General features: G+C 41.3%; 1 protein-coding gene across 1 annotated transcript in view; it reads left to right on the top strand.

Moving 5' to 3' along the window:
* Positions 1 to 3,310: 3,310 nt before the first annotated feature.
* Positions 3,311 to 22,836, top strand: part of ctdspla (CTD (carboxy-terminal domain, RNA polymerase II, polypeptide A) small phosphatase-like a) — a 113,796-nt gene continuing 94,270 nt past the window's right edge. The window contains exon 1 of the mRNA XM_084326726.1: positions 3,311 to 3,582. Within this exon, the coding sequence (XP_084182852.1) occupies positions 3,507 to 3,582 (76 nt within the window). The 5' untranslated portion in view covers positions 3,311 to 3,506. The remainder of the gene's footprint in view (positions 3,583 to 22,836) is intronic.

Below are 22,836 nucleotides of genomic sequence, written 5' to 3'. Positions count from 1 at the left end.
GATGGCGGCGGTTCAGTGACGCTGGTGACTCCGCCTTAAGCTATCTAGTGTTCTATAGATATCTATGGTATTGGGGACCACGCCTACTATCTTATAGGCTACGCCTCCGTAGGGGCGGGACCCGGCAGGTGTGGGTGTATTGGTTTTATTCGTTGTGTAAGTACAATAGGTACATGAGATGAGGTATATCTCGGTAGGCTTAAGAGCGGGACGCTCAGCCAGTACTCATATAACTAGGTTATATACATAACCTATCGTTAACCTTTCACTACCACACTTCAGAAGGTTAACCTTTCACTACCACACTACAAAGGGTTAACACTTTCACTACCACACTACAGAAGGTTAACTCTTTCACTACCACACTACAAAGAGTTAACGCTTTCACTACCACACTACAAAAGGTTAACCCTTTCACTACCACACACAGAAGGTTAACCTTTCACTACCACACTACTGAAGGTTAACCTTTCACTACCACACTACAGAATAGTTAACCTTCTATAGTGTGGTAGTGAAAGGGTTAAACAGCCAAACCAAAGATTCAATCCCTTCAATATCTCAACAGAACTCTAACCATCTATACTTTTGTTTTCTATTTTACCATATACTTTCATAATTTACTACAGCATCTTTGGAAAAACAAAAATGTACTCAATTCAAGCCAATTGGAATTCTCTCCGGAATTCACCTGAGAAGATCTTTATCTATCAATGTGGCGCATTGCATCCATTTGTCACCATCCGCCTGCCAGGGTCTCAATTACTTGGAAGCTTTAGGAAACACAGAAAGAGGCCCAGAGAGGATTATGTGATCGCAATGCCTTACTCAACACACCACCCACATTCATGAAACATTCAGGAAACCACCAGTCTGCCAGCATACCCAAGCAATTTTGTAGACAGTGAAGAAGATTGTGCCTCATCAAACTGTATTGGACACACATTAGTGTGGTCTCTCCATCAATAGGAACATAGCTCCCCATGCTGAGAGTTGCAGGCACCCGTCCCCTTGACCCCCAAACAACATAATTTTGCCTTTTATGAAATAAATGAATAAATAACAGACCACAAAAGTCACATTTGAAATATTTTATTCGAATCCACCAATTAAACTGTACATAGTAAATTTTTTCAGGACATTTCCAGGTATAAAGATACAAGAGCGCGTGCATACAGATATAGCCATGTATATAGATATTCTTCAGCTATATAGTAGCTTATTTTACTGTGAATTTCTCCAGGCCTCTTTTGGCAGAGCCTGAGGTGTGGCCAGTAATAGCAAAACCATCCTCTATCTCCAACCCACACAACAACAATTGCAGTGAAGGATTTTATTGACTTGAAGTCCAAACAAAATGATGCCATTTGTGTCATTTTCAAGCATATTTTCAAGCATATGAACAACTTCATCTCTCCTCTCTCACTATGCTTTGTGAATACGAGATAAGCAGTGAACTATATATTTTTTTACCAATTATACATTTATATCCTCCCTCTCTCTCTCTCTCTCTCTCTCTCTCTCTCTCTCTCTCTCTCTCTCTCTATCTCTCTCTGGAGAGATGTCTGTCAAGATCTGGACTCTCAAAACAATTGATGATAAGGATTCCTCATATTGTAATAAGCTATATCGTGCAACAAAATAAATCCCCATAAAAAAACAACAAAATAGCTTTCATCTCGCAAACAGAAGTGTTTGCCTGCCATGTATTGTCCAACTTTTTGAAGCATTGTTTTATGGCCTTTGCAAAGTCAAAGATTTATTGGCTCTCCATCACCACTCGGTTTAATTTGTGGAGTTGTCAACCAGTAGGCCAGTACTGTATCTTTCTTCTGGATCTGTAACACAACCCATGCTGTGGTGACACTCAATGGTTCTGCATGGTCAGATTTCAAGTTGCCATTGCTACCTGAAACAGAGTGTGAAGTGGTGAGAAGAGATTCTGAATTGGTTCAGAAGAAACACTAGAGCTTATGTTGATGTGTCAACTGTTAAGGCACCCTTATTACAACAAGCACTAGGCCGTTAGACACTGACCCACATTGGAAAGCACCCTGTTGATTAAAACCGGTCACGTGTCGGTAATGCAAACAGATGACAAGCTGTCATCGTGCAGATAACACACATCCTGTTGTTTTTTGTGGACATGGTACAACTTTTGATTTGTATTATGTATGCTATTATGCACTGGTCATGCGAGGTAGTGTGGGCATTCGATTCATAGGCAATTGCTAATTAAAGAGGGAATATGGTCCATACTTAGATGTTGGCAGCATGCCACAAAACCACTTAATCTCAGGGCGGACCTTCCTACAGGCGATATAGGCGGTCGCCTAGAGCGCCACCCAGAGGGGCGCGCCAAAAAAAAAAAAAAAAAAATCTTTTAATTTCTTTTTCTCTGTGCAGTTTTGGCGCCCCACTCTATATCTGCAACCATTATTTTTACATAAAAAAATTCTAACATAAGGGAAAATGAGCCAAAAATCTAAAACGGTCGGTCAGTCTGAGCCTCAGCTTTAGGTGTTCACAGTCAGAACATGCTAGAGCGCTGTGCATTGATGGGTATCGGTCAAGTGTTTATAGAATTGAGCGTTGAGGAAAGAAAGACTAACGTTAGAGAACTATGAAGAGGCAAAAGCCATAAAAAAAATTACAAAAAAAAAAAAATTACAATCCTGTACAGGATTACAGTGGTGAATCTCGCCTAGGGCGCCAAATGTGCTAGGTCCGCCCTCACCTGTTCTTTTACAAGCCCCTGAGGTCGAACTAGTGTGAATGTTTGCGTTTGAGTTCATGTATGGGTGAGGTTTCTCTTTAAGGCTACAACTGAACTCAGTTAGCGCTCTATTCAGTTGTTTTCCTTTGCATTAATTAATTAATTAATTAAAATCTGCTCGTTTACTATTATTATTGAATTTTTACATTTTGTATTATTATTATTATTGAATGTTTCTAATTGCCTGTGTGAAATTAACCATCAACATCACCTGTGTGAAATTACCATCGTCACCATCATCATCATCATCATTATGAAAAACAAAATACTAGACTCCAAAAGGGACGCGTGCATTTAATATTTGCAGTGTGATCTGCTAGCAATTTTAATGCGTTATTATTATTGTAGGCATCATGGTCGCCATCTCCCTAGGTAAACATTGAAACCATATCGCACAGTTGATACATTGTAGCGTACAGTAGGGGGGGCGGGGCTACGCTGCCTGCAACAACCACAACAGGCGGACACGATTTTACAGTCCGGAGGAATCGACGCTTTGTTTTTCTTCCAGATATCATATCGCCGGACCCGTGTGGCAACAACACACTTGACGAATGCATTTGATTTTTAGTGAAAGACAGAACGCGACTCGCGTGTTTCGAGTCAAATGGGATTTTAACGCCGCAGACACAGTGACTGTGAAAAGCTTGGTAGTAATAATGTTTGCCAGGAATAATAAAACTGTGTAACGCTTATAAAGCTGAAGAGGGGAGCAAGACATCTCGTTTCCATGGACAACACGTCCATAATAACACAGGTCGCAAATCCAAAAGAGGAAGAAAGTATTACCTCGAGTCAAGATAAAGGTAAGAATCTGAATCAGAAAGATCTTTATTGCCAAGTAGTTTTCCACATAGCCTACAGTACAAGGAATTTGATTTGGTCGTTTTTGGTGCGACAATTACAATGGGATGAAATAATAATAATAAAAAAAGAAATGCAATTGAATATAAACTAAATAGAGCACAATATTATAGAATTATCAAATTAAAATCGGCCAGTGATGTACAACTGTGCATGGTGTGGTCAAGTATATATTTAGAATACAATTATTTAGCAGGGCTAATGTGCAAAAAGTATGAACAGTGAAGGCGCTGATAATGGAATGTTTGTTGATAACCACCTTTATTATGGCATAATAATGCAAATTTGAATTTGCGTCTGTTTTGGTGGAGCTTTTTAAAAATACATGTGTTGATGTATCCGAACATTGTTTACATTGCACGGTGGTGTGGTGGTGGTTATGTATGCAGAGCCACGGTCCGGCTACCGCAGAGAGGAGACCCGAGAGCTCATACTGTAGCAAGCTGGGAGGATCGACGGAAAACCTCCATTGTTCAAAACAACTAGCTGCTAGTATAACCCTCACTGTCACTATATAACACAGAATGTTGGGACGAACCACAGTGCTTTAACTTTCCACCCGAAGATAATTTCAGATGCAATTTTTTTTAACAAGGCGCCCCCGGTCGAAAATACATTGTATAGTAACGTAGACAGTACATAACGTAACATGTGTGACTTGAGAAAAGCCCCCCTGTGACATGTCCCCCTCTCGGATACTACAGGGGGCGGGTGCTCCGATCTTCTACCCTCGTTCTGCTCTGCCTTGGCGACATCACTGTATTATGCATACTGTAGATATCACAACAAATATAGTTAGCAAAGAAATGGCAAGGGCTATTACAGCACTGAAATAATGTTCACCAGGTCATAGTCCGGACACGAAAGAAAGGGAACTGTTGTATTTTCTTTATCCTTACACAAGCGTCTCTGTTGATTGATTGATTGTCATCATTCTAGAGATGTGGGAGATGTCTGCTGTCTGTCCTGTACTAAAGTTAGGCTGGCTGATGGTGTGTAAATGCATAGTTGCACTGTCAATTCTAAAATTGAACAACAATAATACTATTTTTATAATAATAATACTATTTATTATTATTATTGTCACATTTTCTTAATCCAGTGTGTTTTATATGTTTACATTTCTACACAATGATGGCTTTAGATTGAGAATTGGTCAGTGGAATGTCTTGCACGTGTGATCTTGTGCTCTTAAAAACGTGCCAGAAAAGAACCCAACAGCTGTTCAATCAGATCACAAATACTGAACTGCAAACACATTTCCTCTCAGGGATTTCTGTTTCACCATTTGTGGCATGCTTCATTGACTCAAGTCTTTTCGGGTTTGATTAAGTTTGAGAAGTGTTGCCAGTAGTTGTGTTGTTAGTAGTTGTGTTGCCAGTAGTTGTGTTGCCAGTAGGTGTGTTGTTGTCAGTAGATGTGTTGTCAGTAGATGTGTTGTCAGTAAATGTGTTGTCAGTAGATGTGTTGTCAGTAAATGTGTTGTTGTCAGTAAATGTGTTGTTGTCAGTAGATGTGTTGTTGTCAGTAGATGTGTTGTCAGTAAATGTGTTGTTGTCAGTAGATGTGTTGCCAGTAAATGTGTTGCCAGTAGTTGTGTTGCCAGTAGGTGTGTTGCCAGTAGATGTGTTGCCAGTAGATGTATTGCCAGTAAATGTGTTGTCAGTAGTTGTGTTGTCAGTAGATGTATTGCCAGTAAATGTGTTGTCAGTAGTTGTGTTGTCAGTAAATGTGTTGTTGTCAGTAGATGTGTTGTCAGTAGATGTGTTGTCAGTAAATGTGTTGTCAGTAAATGTGTTGTCAGTAGATGTGTTGTCAGTAGATGTGTTGTCAGTAGATGTGTTGTTGTCAGTAAATGTGTTGTTGTCAGTAGATGTGTTGTTGTCAGTAGATGTGTTGTCAGTAAATGTGTTGTTGTCAGTAGATGTGTTGCCAGTAAATGTGTTGCCAGTAGTTGTGTTGCCAGTAGGTGTGTTGCCAGTAGGTGTGTTGCCAGTAGATGTATTGCCAGTAAATGTGTTGTCAGTAGTTGTGTTGTCAGTAGATGTATTGCCAGTAAATGTGTTGTCAGTAGTTGTGTTGTCAGTAAATGTGTTGTCAGTAGTTGTGTTGCCAGTAAATGTGTTGTCAGTAGATGTGTTGTCAGTAGTTGTGTTGCCAGTAGTTGTGTTGTCAGTAAATGTGTTGCCAGTAAATGTGTTGCCAGTAGATGTGTTGTTGTCAGTAGTTGTGTTGTCAGTAGTTGTGTTGTCAGTAGTTGTGTTGTCAGTAAATGTGTTGCCAGTAAATGTGTTGTCAGTAGTTGTGTTGTCAGTAGTTGTGTTGTCAGTAGTTGTGTTGTCAGTAGTTGTGTTGTCAGTAAATGTGTTGCCAGTAAATGTGTTGCCAGTAGTTGTGTTGCCAGTAAATGTGTTGTCAGTAGTTGTGTTGTCAGTAGTTGTGTTGTCAGTAGTTGTGTTGCCAGTAAATGTGTTGTCAGTAGATGTGTTGTCAGTAAATGTGTTGTCAGTAGATGTGTTGTCAGTAAATGTGTTGTCAGTAGTTGTGTTGTCAGTAGTTGTGTTGTCAGTAGATGTGTTGCCAGTAGATGTGTTGTCGGTAGTTGTGTTGCCAGTAAATGTGTTGCCAGTAAATGTGTTGCCAGTAGTTGTGTTGCCAGTAAGTGTTGTCGGTAGTTGTGTTGTCAGTAGATGTGTTGCCAGTAAATGTGTTGCCAGTAAATGTGTTGCCAGTAGTTGTGTTGCCAGTAAATGTGTTGTCAGTAGTTGTGTTGTCAGTAGTTGTGTTGTCAGTAGTTGTGTTGCCAGTAAATGTGTTGTCAGTAGATGTGTTGTCAGTAAATGTGTTGTCAGTAGATGTGTTGTCAGTAAATGTGTTGTCAGTAGTTGTGTTGTCAGTAGTTGTGTTGTCAGTAGATGTGTTGCCAGTAGATGTGTTGTCGGTAGTTGTGTTGCCAGTAAATGTGTTGCCAGTAAATGTGTTGCCAGTAGTTGTGTTGCCAGTAAGTGTTGTCGGTAGTTGTGTTGTCAGTAGATGTGTTGCCAGTAGATGTGTTGTCGGTAGTTGTGTTGCCAGTAGATGTGTTGCCAGTAGATGTGTTTCCAGTAAATGTGTTGCCAGTAGTTGTGTTGCCAGTAGTTGTGTTGCCAGTAGTTGTGTTGTCAGTAGTTGTGTTGCCAGTAAATGTGTTGCCAGTAGTTGTGTTGCCAGTAGATGTGTTGTCAGTAGTTGTGTTGCCAGTATGTGTTGTCAGTAGTTGTGTTGCCAGTAAATGTGTTACCAGTAGTTGTGCTGCCAGTAGTTGTGTCTTACAGGTGTACAGTCTCACATGTGAAATATAATTTTGAGAACATTTTAACACATTCCCTGCCACGCAATTTGAGCATCTTATACCACTCTCTGCCAGCACTGTAAGCCTATGGAGATGTTCACCTTCTTTGCAGGGCTATAACTTTTTAAATTGTATTGCTAAATTGACATTACTATGGCCCATTCAACATAGATTATCTATCGTTCAGGATGTAGGAACGTTTTACTTTTTCATTCATATATTCATACGAAAATACCGTCTAGAATATAAATATGTTTTTATCGTTTTCTGCAGTAATTCCTAGAACGTGAGATATAGGCATAAACTCATATATATCAAATGCCGTTTGTTGGCGATACACGCTATATAAAAAATTTCAACTGTACATGATCCTAAATGTTTTGACTGATCATGCGCGGATGAACGGGGGGGGGTCGTTTATAATTGCGTGATCGTCAGTAAATGCTTTATGTAGTATGGGTGATATATTGATCAGAGCAGTTTGCATGGATAATAATAAACAAACACGCTGAAAGTAACGTCAGCGTCCTCTTACCGTTCGACGATGAGACTGGAGGAAAAAGATCCCACTTATTTGACGGCAATCTCCTAAATCCATTTCCGGTTTGTATAATCATAATACACGGCCAAATCGTATAGATTATTGCGTTATGGCAGTGTGTATACAGTCCCGCAACAATATGCGCATGCCGGATGCATTTGTCAGATGCACCGGGATCACAAGAGATCCACTTCCGGTTTGGCAACTCGCCGATCATCCACCAGGTGGCAGTATTGAAGCATTGCAGAGTTGTGCATGCTCCCACTGCATCATACCAGGCTCCGTGAGGGAATTATGAATAACATGGTGAAAAAATGAAATATGATCTCAATAACGTTGTACGCCGTGGATTGGCAGAATTTGCATGAACTTGAAACACGTCGTAAGCCGTTTCCGGCGTGGGATGTGTTAATGATGATAAGAGTTTCACAATCCCAAAATAAAATTCAGAGGAGAAAAAAAAGTAGGTCTTCACCCGAAAGGGTTAACTCTAAGGCTGCGGTTAGACTTTCGTTTCGTTTTCAGATGAGTTTCGCTTTTCCAGGTCGCAACGTAGCGGGAGGCGAGTCACACTTTCGCTTTGTCACCTGAGCACAGTGATGTAGTACACTGCCAAAGCAGTAGGTGGCAGTAGGTGGCGAACATGAAGGCAATTTTCAACCAATCAGAACTTTAATGTGCCAATACACTTCCTGCAAAGAAATGTCAACACGCCGCCATCTTTAAATGCCTCGGCTATTTAGCCAATGCAGCACTTATTTTTCAGCAAAGTGTAATAAAAGTGCAATAAACAAAACGGATACATTCACTGTGTGTTCTGCCTCTCATTTGTTGATGAAACAAAACTATCATCAACACAATTGACCACCAAGAGCGGAGTTTAATCTCATCGGTGCAGCATTTTGTTAGCTTACATGCTAACGCGATAGGAATATGCCATTATAACAGTATAGCATTGTGGCTAGAAGCTAACATTTAGCTCATGTTAACCAGCCAGCACCAAACTGATGATATTGGGAGCTATCAGTAGCTAGATAACATTACATATTACATTATTTAACATATTGCATAATGGGTACAATACAATACGGCTCAATACAAACAATTGTTAAGGGAATGCAGACTGTTGTAGCTTGGACTGGGGTCCTTATAACAATAACTTGACAACACATGGTAGCTGCAGCTATTTGGGACAGCTCTGTTGTCACCGGAAGGGCACGCAGATGGTATCTACTGTGCATGGGCGTTGAGCAACAACGGCTCCGCGCAGATTACACAACACGTTTTCCGCAAGTTTTTGGCGTTATTCCAAAACGGAAACACAATTTAGCGTTTTCAGTAGGGCCAAAACGTTTCCTGCCAAAACGGCATTTCTATCTAATGGGGACAGCAAACGTATTCAAAAAACGACCACAAAAACACTAGTCTAACCATGGTCTAAACATGATCCCTTGAGGAAACTGTTGTGTGCCCCTCCATTTATTTACACGTTTACTTTACCCCCATCATCATCATGTCACAATACTACAAAGATTATTATTCAAGGATTATTATGTGTGACATGAGGACGCTGCGAACACACTTAGAATGCAAAAGGGCAGGAGCTTTCGTAGGACTGTTTGGTTCTGGGTGATCCAGACCCTGACCTTTTTACCGGCACCATCCCACCGAGCCACGGGGGGTCCCCAGGGGCCAGACGGACGAGAGGGTTCCCACAACACCCAGCAGGAAAAGGTCACCTTTCTTCCTACAGGCCTCTGCGTTGCATACTAATGACGCCCATGAGCCACCGTGATTCACAGCCAAGCAAAGCAGCCGTGAAGGTTAAGTGACCGACAAGACATCGACACTGGCGCGTTGAGATTAAATTTTACATATGCTAGCTAGACAATAGACATTAAATACTCAATATGAGAAATAAGACTTTAACAAGTTTTTACTTTGGTGTAAGAACGTATACTCCTCTTGACTTGGCTCCAGGGAAACCTGCCTCTTTTCATTTTGTTTACCAACGAGTCAAACTGCAGCCTTCCATCGTAATGAAATGCTTTATCACGGCTGCCAGATGAATGGTGATTTATGCAGCGTCCCGACGTGTATCTTTGGCAGTGTGTTTTACCCTGCTACCACAGTACCTGCACACGATCCTGTGGTTAAACCCTGTTAATTAAAAGCTCTCGGGTCGAAAAACAGTCACTTAGAGCGACACATCTCCTTTTTTCCCCAATGTTGTGTAAATCAAGAGGTGAATAATGGAATTTTTGTCTAGCTAATTTGGAGGGGGGAAAAGCACCAGCTATGAAGTCCCTATGTGAAATACTAATTAGTAAGGGAGACATGTTTTCATTCGCTAGTTGATTGACTGAGCTCTTAGACAACAGGTTAATATGGGGCTCAGGAGGTAGAGAGGTTGTCTGGTAATCGGAAGGTTCCCGGTTTGATTCCGGCTCCTCCCAGGCAGCGTGTCAAAGTGTCCTTGAGCAAGACACTTGCTAACTGCTCGCGATGAGCAGGTTGGCACCTTGCATGGTCGCCTCCGCCGCTGGAGTGTGAACGTGTGAATGAATGAGGTGAATGTGAGGCATAAGTTGTAAAGCACTTTGGATAAAAAGCGCTATATAAATGCACCATTTACCAAATATTTGAATTGTATTAGGTGTGGTGTGTGGCTGTAAATTAAATATATATATATATTTTTTACATTGGCAATGTTTCTAAACATTCGAACAGACTTACTGAATATAGTAATTTACAATGAATTAAGAATGTTTCAAAAGGTGAACTCTTCAGGAATACTATGTGAATATATAAGACCCGTCTCCTGTCTGCCATGGCTATTATCTCAATCAGTGCCAGACCCGAGGATAGTCGGGTTATCTTGCCAACCGTTCAGCGCCAGACCCAAGTATAGTCGTGTTTTCATCGTTATTTCTTTTATTCAATATTTCTATTCATTACACGATATTTCTATTCATTCACACGGACATCAGGGTTAACATGGGGAATCATCCTGAGGTCGCCAAAGTGCAATACCGGCCGCATCCTACCAGGTGGCAGTATCGAGCACCCTTTGAAACCTTATATCTTGGCCTGTGTTACGTTCAAATGTCTCCGGGCGCAGTTTTTTTTGTCAGGCGAGTCGAGCGGTTATCCTGATCGCATTGAGAAGCGTCAAATGCCCCCGATGCATCTGTTGTGGTGGATTATGTTGGCGACACGATGGACACCAATACTGGGACTCGCAATCAGACAATTGGAGTATTATTTTTGGGGTACCGCCTAGTGAAGGTAAGGACTATGACATCAATCCTGCTTTGATCCAACCATGATTTCACCTCGATCGCAACGTGTGTGTAATGTTACTCCACAACGTATGCCGTTGGTGACGATCAAAGCATCAAAAAACGCCCCCCCCCCCCCCCCCCCTTCATGCATTCATGATGAAACATAATACCTATTATATACATTTGATTTGGAAATAGTAGAGTGTCCAGGCGAGAAACGCCAACGCTTTTAGTGAAATTCACGTATTGCTGCATATCGTCGTTTTCTGGGATTAGACAGGATCCCTCTCAAACTATACTTATATTCACCACGGTACGCGAACGTATGGATGAAAAAATTCATTCTTTTTCACATATTGAACGATAGATAGTTGATGTCAAATGGGCCATAGTATTATAGCTAGAATATAGATATAGCCCTGCAAACGCTGCCACTTATTCCTATCTCTTAGACTTAGAGCGTTGGCGTGGTAGGAACAAACGATGCTCAAGTCCGTGGCGTCCAAAGAGTTAAACCCCTGATGAATGACAGAGTGACCAACCATTAATCTACTGGAGTAAATTGTGCTTTCAAGTGCATGTCTGAAATATGTATTTATGGCCCCGTTCAGACCCGGCATTAAGATCCAATCCGGGTGATCCGATCACAAGTGGCCGGCTCTTAAGTACGCCTGTTCACACTTGCCATTAAAATGTGTTTCCATGCACGCCTCGAGTGACCACTTGTGATCGGATCTCGCTTCCCCGCTCAATATGCAAATAAACACTTAGGCCTACACCTACAGGCTGCTAAAGGTGCTACTAATGTAATAAAGTGCATGCTGTGTTCCCATTACAATATTACTTGTGAGGTGTCAACTGGAGATGAGAATACGGAGGAAGAAAGGGAGAGCAGATACTTTCACCAGTCAGCATAATGGTAAATGGGCTGCATTCATGTAGCACTTTTATCCAAAGTGCTTTACAACTTATGCCTCACATTCACACATTCACACACAGACGGCGGAGGCAACCAAGCAAGGTGCCAACCTACTCATCTGGAGCAGTTAGTGGGTTAAGTTAAGTGTCTTGATCAAGGACACTTCGACACGCTGCTGGGAGGAGCCGGAAATCGAACCGGGTACCTTTCCGATTACCTGACGACCTCTCTACCTCTTGAGCCACTGTCGCCACATATAGCATAGCTATAGCTATGACTCCAGAAGACATGGCGCGGTTGACTAGGCGGTCCTTCAATGTGGCCCAGGACGCATTTGCGTACACACTGCTAACAGAATGCGGCCATATGCCCAGACCACCCCTCCAAATGTGGTCTAAGGGATGCGTCTTGGGTGCAGTCTGTACTTGGAGCTGGCCACTTGTGATTGGATCAGCCAAGATACATGTGAATGCCAGGTCTGAACAGAGCCTATGAGTCACAAGTAAGTGATGAACTGCCAAGTTTCCACGTCGTGATCATTCATGACAGCGAAAATGGCCTGGTGGCGGTTAAAAAAAAATATTTCATTATTATATCAAGAGTCAAGGCTTCTGACATATGAAGTAGGAGTTACAAAGATGCACCTGAAGGCACCAGACAGGTGTGAAGGTCGAGTCACTGAGGACATGTCACAGTGGTGAAGAAGAAGAAGAAGATTTACTCTCCAGTGCCTTGCTCAAGGTCACTTTGGTATGGGCACCATTAGATGTAATACCAGCCACCCCCCCAGTTGCTAGCTCTGGATTACACCCTCCTGGTGCTCGTTGGCTTCTCTCTAAGCCATCCTGTGTTACCCCTGAAACAAACTGGAGCTGGAGGCAGAATGACACACGCGAGAGGCATATGTTGGCCCTAGAGCAAACATGTATTTCTTTTGTATGTATTTTGGGGTCACGGCGGGTGATTCTCTGGAGTCCATGTCTGGTACTCTGATAAAATAAAATAGCCTCAATGCACATTTGTATCCCTTAAGCTGCACACAGAGGTTGACGACAGCGATTAAGTGAGAGCAGGCGCTGTTGTTCAGCAGTCGTTCGGCGTCCACTCTGCTCCCAGTGTGTTCCAGCTCTGACTGCTAACCACTGCTGTGACAAGGATCTCACAGAAATGGAGCGTCTTAAACGGAGACCCTGCCTCTTGACACCAGGCCTGTTCAGAGTAGGGCTGGGCGATATGGCCTAAATATGATATCACGATATTTTCTGACCTTTCGGCGATACACGATACACATCACGATGTTTTTCTTTTTTTCCCCAAACAATTCATTATGAGGCTTACCAAGACAGTATTTGAGTTTGCAAGCTAACATTAAAGACAAAATAAAATACCCATGCATTTAGCATTTTTATATTATATATTAGATTTAGATTATTGGATTATTAGATTATATATTGCATATATTTAGCAATGAGATATTATATGATTTAGATATGAAATATGATGAATTGAAAATGGGGGACCCTGATGTAAACAAGACGAAAGTCTTTCTCTGGTCTGCATCTCCTTAACAATTGTATGTATTGAGCTGTACTGTACCCATTCTGCAAAATGTTAATAAAGTTTTAAATCAATCAATCAATCAATCAATAGCATTTTAGCATTTTTATGAAACTACTGTATATTTGTATGTCTCTAAATGTTTTGATGAATTGAAAATGGAGGACCCTTGTGTAAAAAAGTCGAAAGTCTTTTTCTGGTCTTCATCCTCCAGTCCACTGTTGTTGTATTGAGCTGTACTGTATTGTACCCATTCTGCAATCTGTTAATAAAGTTTTCATTCATTCAATCATTCAGCCGGCAACAGAATCATTTTGATTGACAGTCGAGTCTGCCAATTACGTCACACCGCTTGCACCCGCCCTGCTGTTCTTAGCACCAATCGGCAAGCGCTATTCGTTTTTTACTTTCTCAATTCCATTGATTTTGATGAGAGCTCAACAACAACAACAATGTTAGCTCCCCGCGGTCGACGAGTAGATTACCAGCGCTCCGCAGATGACTAAACGAGGCATAATGATTTTACTGCAACGAATGTTATAATAAAAGCCTTTCCATACATCTGTCTGATTGAAAACTTTATTAACAGACCGCAGAATGGGCACAACTCACTCAGCACGGGCTGAGATATGAACGAGTAATGCTTGCTATCTATCTAGGTCGTCCTCGGACGTTGCTATGTTCGGGTAAATACGCTGATGTTATTGAACGTGTAACCATATAACGTTAATGCCACAAAAGTAGTAACTTTGATGCAGTAGTGTGTGTGGGGGCGGCGTTGTTCAAAAGTTTGAACGTGTGGACCAGATTGACGCGACACACTACTAAAACATCACGATATCCACGATACGTTAAAGTGTATCGTTAATGAACTGTACCCGATATTTATATAATATCGTCATATCCCCCAGCCCTAGTTCAGAGTAGACAGAGATGATGGCTATAGATGGGGACAGCCATCCTATAACCCTCTCGGCCTGGACTGAGGCCACACACACTCACGTTCACTCAGTTACTCACATACTCACTCGCAGACGCACACACACACATGCGCACGCACTCTCACACATACTCGTGCACACTTGCATCCTCACTCACACATGCACACAAACACTGAATATTTCAGAGCAGCAGGCGTTTAGAGTCGTATCGATTTCATTGCAAGCGAAGATGTGAGTAATTCATCTGAGCCAAGTTTTCAGACGTTTATGTCGGTACTTCTAGATTTGATCTTCATGCATTATGGATTGTGTTTAATGAGATGACCATTGGCATTATACTGCGGGGGGGGGGGTTGTTTGTCTAGAAGTGTTGTAAGTAGGTAGGCTATCATATCACAAAGACGCAAACAAGTGTTGTCATTTTGTAAGAAAGATGCACCAATATAGGTACGGTCCGATACCAGGCTAAAATAAGAATATTGGCATTGGAGAATTTCCCATGCCAGAAATCAAAGCAAGTGACTTTATTTACTGCATTTTTGACACGTTAACTCTTAATTACTAGTGCTGTCAAGCGATTAAAAAAATGTATCTAATTAATTACAGGATTTGTAATTAATTAATCTAATTAATCACATTTTAATCGCATAACCATTTTATGCCTGATATTCTATATTCTATAATCATATTTCAAATTGCATGTGTCCGGATGGCAGAATTCAGTACTGTATCTACAAAACCTTCTGTTTAATCATCTTCCATCTATAAATTTGCTTAGATCTTTCAGGTCTGGTCAATTTGAGCATGGTGTTATTCAGTCAAAGATAAAAAAAAATGTATTGATATTCTCATTTGGTTCATTACAATTTACTCAAAATAAAATTTTCATTCAATCAATCACATGTCCCTAGAATCAGATACCAGGAACATGCAAATGGACCACATTAAAAAAAATCTGTAAATGTGTATTCTACATGCTTATGGAATGAATGAGATAAAAAAAAAATATTATTATAAAAAAAAAGAAAAAAAAACTTTTTTGTAATTCATTTTGAGTTAATTTTCATAACGCGATAATTAGCTGTGTAATAAATTAATCTAATTAATGTGATACACTGACAGCCCTATTAATTACATAAACATTTATTATGTCTCTTTTTGACCAATGAACCCAAAATGACGGTCCAAGTCTATACTGTTCATTAAAACTAAAAGTAATGGATCAGTATTCGGTAATACCCAAAGCCCAGGTATCAGGACTGAAATAATTATATTGGTGCATCCCTATTTTATACTTTACCAGCAGAGAAAAAGCAATTATGCTGACAAAACCGAACTTTTCGTCAAACTCAAACCCCAAAATACGTACTTTCTGTGCTGTGACATGGGTCAGGGCTGTAACGACTGGACAGGCTGTATGTAGAGAGACTCATAACAAGCCAGTCAGCCGTAGTCTTGTGTCTTGGGCTTGCAGATCAGTGAGGCTTTGCTCTTGATAACCCGCCAATCGGACAGGTATCATTGGATGGAGGTGTTTACCTTAATCAGATTAGGCCAGATCTGAGTTTGACTGCTTACCCCTGTCAAAGCAGCGTTGACAAGCCAATTAAACGGAATCAGAGTCCTATGGACTCCTATCCATGGTAACCACCCCTGGGCTGAACATGGACCGGGTGGTATTAAAGGTCTTAACACTTTGGTTACCACTGGTGAACATGGTAAAACGTGGTTAAATGCCACCACCCACTTCAATGATAGCGTTGTGAACGCATAATCTCTGTCCTAAATTATGGCTATGTGTCTAATCTGCCCGTCGTTTATCAATGATTTGTTTGCAGTCAACATTGTAGAAGCGGATTTGATTTGATTTTTGATTTTTAGCATTTTTACAGCTTTATTTGGCCACGCAGGACCGACAGAGGAGAGGGCGAACGGGAGGAGAGGTGGGGAGGACATGCGACAAATAACGACGGGAGCTGGGATCGAACCCGGGTCGGCTGCGTAGGTGCGCGAGGCACTATGGTATGCGCCACGAGGGCACCCCAGCGGATTGTTTTTTAATCGGTTCATTTCCGCTTTTTATAGCATTTTGAAAAGCCCTAGTTTTTCAGGAAAATATATAGATTCTGTGATAATCTGGAATATTATGGAATACACAAAAACGTTGTAATTTTTTGGCCTATTTATGAATCGTTTTCAAATAAACGCTAGATTATCGATAGTATATGTATACTTATACGCTATAAAAGCGAGCTGAAATATCGATTCTCATTTCCTGATCAGCGGCGCACACACACACACACACACACACACACACACACACACACACACACACACACACACATATGGGACACGTTGATATATCTGTGAAAAAAGCTCTGATTACCCCAAGACTGGTAAAATAGATTCCTTACCTCAGATCAGATGTTCTCCAAAAAGATTATTCCAATTCCAAATATTGATTGCGTTTATTGATTCAGCATTGGGTACTGTAAATATATATTCCACACGTTTTCCGGGCCGGCGATCACTTGGTCTCTTCAGTTGGCTTGACGGAAAAGTAACATGAGGAGGCTGGCCCGCCCCCCCCCCCCCCATCAGTCTAAACTAATGGGGTGCAGTTACACAGGGAGACACGATAGGGGGCGGTATCTTCCCAATTGAGCTCAGAGAGTCTGCAACACTAACCTGAGGCTCGATTGATGAAATATGAATTAAAATCGCCAATAAAAAAAAATACGACAAACAAACGCTATATAGCGTTGGTGGTGGCATTCAAAGGTCGGCATGAACTAACGACAAAACGCGTCGCTGGCATCCAAAGTGTTAAGGCTGAATTAGACGTCTGCGCGGGCTCCTTTCTCCATGTCTCCCGGGCCAGCCACACGTAGGCCTCGCCAGCAGGCTCCTTGGCTTTGGGCGCTACCCTCGGCCAAGCATTGCTGTACATTTTATGCAGAACTCCTAGCAAGTTCAAGTTTTGTTTTATTTGTCACGTGAAATGCTTGGTTCTGTATGACCGTCCTGAGATTGTACAGTCAAAAAGAGACCAAATATACAATATACAAAATGCTAAAATTAGGTAGAAGAGGTAGTGCAAATGAAATTTCTAAGAATAAATAGATAAAACTTGGCCTTTACTAACTATCTGATCTGTAAAGCATTGGGCTTAAAAGTGTTGATCTGTGATCCAAATGGCTTGTCTATTTATTCTCAAATTGATTGAGTTATAATGTTGATGCAGTAAAAACATGACCAGTGTTATTATTACTACCGGTATTTTGAGTTATGATCATATGAGTTATGAAAGTTAGAAAAGGCTTGCCTTACATTTACATTTAGTAATTTACTTTATATGTTGGGCCTACAAGTCAAACATTTATATCTAAATCAAATCTTAATGCATCCAGCCAAAATTCACATGTTCAGATAAAGTTACAGCTTTAGCCGTTTTAAAGTTTGTTTTGAGTCGTATATATTCAGCTGTGAGTACAGGAAGTATATTCCATGTTTCGTTTCCATGGCAGCCTGCTCTGTTTTGTTTCAAAATAACTTAAGTATTCATATTCTTCAGTGTGTGATGACATACAAGCCTTTGCATTGCATCTGTGTTTAATCATGATGAAACTAAGAATCGAACAGCTGGCTGAAGATACGTATGGATATAACATCAGTGTTTTGTAACAGGAGTGAGTTTCTGCTCCTCTGAGGTCCCAGCTGCGTCTATACTTTCCACAACAAACTTGTGTTTCCGCGTTCGAGTTTTGCGCTCTGATTGGCCAGGTCATGTGACATGTGCGCCAATCGTGGGACGGCAAGTTCTGCGCCTATTTCCGGGTCGAACAGCCTGCAAACTACCTAATGCCTAGTTTATCACTGGTTAAGCTTAGGCGACTCTTTTGCAGTTGGTTAAGGTTAGAGTTTGGAATCAGGGCAGGCGTTCTATCGCCATGCTCTAAGACAAACTCTAACCATAACCAACTTCGAAAGAGCGCCTAAGCTTAACCATCCAAAAACTTGTGGTCCCACGATTGGGCGTACATGTCACATGACCTGGCCAATCAGAGACGCGGAAACACTAACTTTGTTGTGGAAAATATTCAGGCGTCCCGGCTCGGTCTCCTTCTGTCTCTCTGGGCTTCTGTCAGCCCAAAAGGAGGAATTGTGTTCGTTGAGCGAGTCATCCATCAGCCCTTTGAGATCTGAACAGTATGCTTTCGTGCTGCACAGAAATAAAGCTGTATCCTACTCTGTGCCAACCGTGGATGTTGGAAGCAAATGCATTTTATTTTTGTACAATAATATTTTTTATTGAATTTAAATAGAATGTTATTTACACAAATACACAACAGATCAAATAAAATTACCTTTAGACCAACAAATTAACACGTGAGGAGGCTGTTCTAGTAAGCAGGTGGGGGTTTAGCAGCAGGCATAGTATCTAAGTGTTTACTGTCTCTATGAGAGGAAACCTGGTGGAAATAGAAATAAGGCAACTTTCTCCCATACTATTTAAAACTGAGTCCTCCTTTGTTTTTCTGTCTATTTTTAGGTATTATTGCATTAGTGCTTTTCCAAATATCCAGTTGGAGGGGGCTCTTTTGATATCCACCTCTGGAGAATAAGCTTCTTAACTCATTGAGCGCCAAGCTCTTTTCCCCATCTTTACTCAATGGCGCCAGCAGTATTGACCATTTTAGCGATGTTTGCAGACCCATCGTGTGTTCTGTATTATAGCTATGGAGACAATAGTATGGCTCATTTGACAGGCATTGTTCATAGTCCATCACTGACTAACCAGTTCATTTCTACATACTGTAGTTTGTGTGCACTATTACATGCTAAACATCGCCCCTTTCCAAAATAATCCAGTCTTTTTCATAGATTGCGAGCTATGACGTGTTATATGCATTATGCCCAAATCGTTCTGGTTGATCGCCTGAAACTCCAAATACTTCCAAATCAAAGGTATATACCATGTATATATGTCTTCACAACATCATCAAGGGGGGGGTGGTCGTTTTAACTCAAAACTGCAATCGTTATCAAAAGCAAGTTTTAGGTCCGGTAAAATACGACACTGTGATCGTTACAAAAACATGTTTCAGGTTTGGTAAAATAGACATAGAATATACCTTACCTTAGCCAGAAGGTACTCCAAAAAGAATAATCCCCAGTGATCCCATCGCCATCGCGATTACTCGTGCATATATCTATATTCGTGTATATGGGAAATAGGTTTAAAGTGATAAAATCTCCGAGCGATCGCCCTGTCGCTCTGTCCTCTGAGGGGAGGAGTCCTTGCAAAAAAGAAGAAAAAAAAGTAAAGTGTCTCCACACCAAACTTCCAGTTCAAAAGGTAGGCGATACTGCCACCTGGCAGGTAAGGCTGTCCCCGAAGCCTGTTTTTGGGATTCGAACTTCGTCAGGGTTTTTCGAACGAACGTTCGAACCTTCGTTTTTAATTAAAAAAAAAATATATATATTTTTTTATTCCAAATTCTTTATTTTTTATTCTTTTATTTATTTTTTATAAATATCCTCAATTTGAATAAAGTGATTAATCTGATTAAATTAGTATTTTTTCTTTTATTAAATCAACTTTCCAGCCCCAGACCCAGCCCAGGGAGAAGCCCCAGCCCAACTAAATCAATTAAATCAACTTTCTTTAATGAATATAACTCATCAGTTTCTTTTAATACTATAATATTAGTGTAGCCTAATCTTTATCTGCAACTGTGAAGAAAAACCCCATTGGTTTAAACTTTAAACAGAATACATTTCTTTTTCTTTTTCTTAAAAATTCGAATGTTGATTTTAGAATTCGAATGCCAACGTAACGAACGAAGGTTTGAACGTTTGGGCTCAGCCCTACTGGCAGGATTCGATCGTCATTGCAATTGTAACGTAGGCAGATGAGCCAGGGAGCTACGGCCGAGTGTATAGAACGGGGATCAAAGGAAAAATATCAAAGGATCAAAACCCGAGTATACTCGGGTTTCGGCGCTCAACCGCTGGCGCGAAACCCGAATATACTCTGGTATGGCGCAGAAAGAGTTAATGAAGAGAAAATGGCAATCCATCTGAACGGTTTATCTCAGCTCTGTTGTCCTGGAGAAGACATAAATAAATACTATACGATTGTCCTGGAGAAGACATAAAGATGGTTAAATACTATATTATTATTCTGGAGAAGACATACAGATGGTTAAATACTATATTATTGTCCTGAAGAAGACATAAAGATGGTTAAATACTACTGTATATTATTTTCCTGGAGAATACATACATATGGTTAAATACTATAATGCATTATTCTAATGTGTTAGAGCCAGGTTTCCAATTCTTTCTTATTTCCCAACACTGCCAGGAGTGGAATAAAGAAAGCAATTGCATTTTAGAATGTAGCTATTATCATTAGGATAACCCATATTCGCTTTTGTGTTCACGTTTTCAGAACCAAGGAACACTTAAGAAACCACAGATTGTTTGATGTTGGTGGTTGATGTCAACCTGAACGATATGCCCTCGGTCCCCCGGATGGACATATGTCATTCAGTTTTCATTATTATCACGTGGTGACAGATCAAGGCTGCAACAAGAGAGACAGGCGGTATGTTTCCCAGAGCGGCGCTTTTAACAACGCACTTCTACCACTTTTTCACCGCCGGCACAGATCGCTGGTACAGAGCGCCGAACCGATTCACCACTTGTACCGAACAGTATATTGAGTTCATGTTATTGAGATACAGCCTAATACATCTTTCTGACATGAGATCTAACTGGCATATATGTGTCAAAAAATGTCCGTTTGCTTTCATTTCTGGTATGTTACACTTTACTATTTGGTATTACATTTTAGTACTGGGAACTTTCTCAGATACCGATACCTTATTTTAGCCTGGCGTCGAACCGTTTCAGAGGTTGTTTTTTTCCCTCCGCGATTTGTAGGGACCAAGACGGCGACGGGACAAGATTTCGGGGACACTAGGTGACTCTATTAAGCTCACCTCCAGGTCTGCTCCTGGAGGACTGCACAGTCTGAGATGAGTCCCCTCAGTCTGCCATGGTACTCTCCTAACTACTCACGACAGGCGGATGGGTATTCAATTTAATATTTTTAATGGTGGACGTAGCGCTGGGCGCATGGCCTCTCGAGGGCCACCGTTTTTAATGATGTTTTCTTTCCGAAGAAGTCGCTGGGATTTCTTGTGCATTTGGCTCCTGAAATTGTCCTTGGAACGGCGATCTTGGACTACAGCGCTGTACATGAATAAAATGTTTGAGTTGTGGACCACCTGTGGGTATGTGTGTGGGCAGGAGAGCCAGCCAGGGGCGGGGGACTGTGGGCTTTGGCTGCTCCGGAGTTCTTGGCTCAGCCTGCCTAGAGGTGCCGGGTACGCACACACCTCACCTGGCCTGCTTAATGCATGGAAGCGGATGGTGGTTCCTCTGATGTCTGGTGTGGAGATGGTTATTAGCACTGTTGTCGCGCACCGTACCGGTCCGACCACAGCTTTGATATGTATCATACAGGGTAAAACACGTTTATCCTCACCTTTTTTAAAGGAAATCGGATCTATATAAAAATCAGGTGTGAGCTCCCGCCTCCCCTCAGGTTTGCGATTGGATTGTTATGAGTGTACGGAAAAGTCAATATATTGCCATTTTGACCTCCATATGTCGGCGAGTCAGAGAGCGCAAGAGAGAGAGAGAGCTGTGGTGTGTAGAGAAGATGGTCCTTATTACAGATTTATGAGTCTATTTCAGCCAAGGCTGCTCCGAAAAGCTGATTATCTGCACCTCTAGGGAAGTGTTGGATATTTTCACCCGGCACTTTTCTTCATTACTGTAGTCCGGCGCTCGCATTGAACCGTCAGCCGGCTGATTGGGAGGTGTTGGAGGGTTATTCCAAGCATTAAGCTCCGTGACTGATAAGCTTGTTTACTGTACTGTACGGTGGGATTGGCTGTTCCCTCCTCAATGTGCCTTTCCATATGAACTGGGCATCGTGGGATTGGCCGTTCCCTCCTCAATGTGCCTTTCCATATGAACTGGGCATCGTGGGATTGGCTGTTCCCTCCTCAATGTGCCTTTCCATATGAACTGGGCATCGTGGGATTGGCTGTTCCCTCCTCAATGTGCCTTTCCATATGAACTGGGCATCGTGGGATTGGCTGTTCCCTCCTCAATAGGGGTGGGAATCACCAGAGGCCTCACGATACGATACTATCACGATACTTGAGTCACGATACGATAGTATTGCGATACTAAATATATTGCGATATGCTGAGTATTGTGATATTAATATTGCGATATATTGCGATTTATTACCTTTTTTCAACTGCAAAGTAAAACTTTGTCAACATGTTTTATCTAATAAAATAAAGTTCAGTCTGTTCATCTCACTTCAATCATTTTTATTGCAGAACATGGTATTTTCTCAAGCAGACAGATGTAAACACTGTAATCTGTGTTGCATGTACCTGACAAACTGAACTGTTTGTATTAGTCATATTCCAACTTAACTGAATGCACGTGTGTGCATGTGTGTGGACTACTGTACTATTACAGGTATTGAAATGAACAATGCAACTTCCTTGTTATACAAAAAAAGATTTTT

This window comes from Notolepis coatsorum, assembly GCF_963971535.1.
Source record: "Notolepis coatsorum genome assembly, chromosome: 12".
In the NCBI taxonomy this organism is placed as follows: domain Eukaryota; kingdom Metazoa; phylum Chordata; class Actinopteri; order Aulopiformes; family Paralepididae; genus Notolepis; species Notolepis coatsorum.
This window is presented reverse-complemented; position numbering and strand designations above follow the sequence as displayed.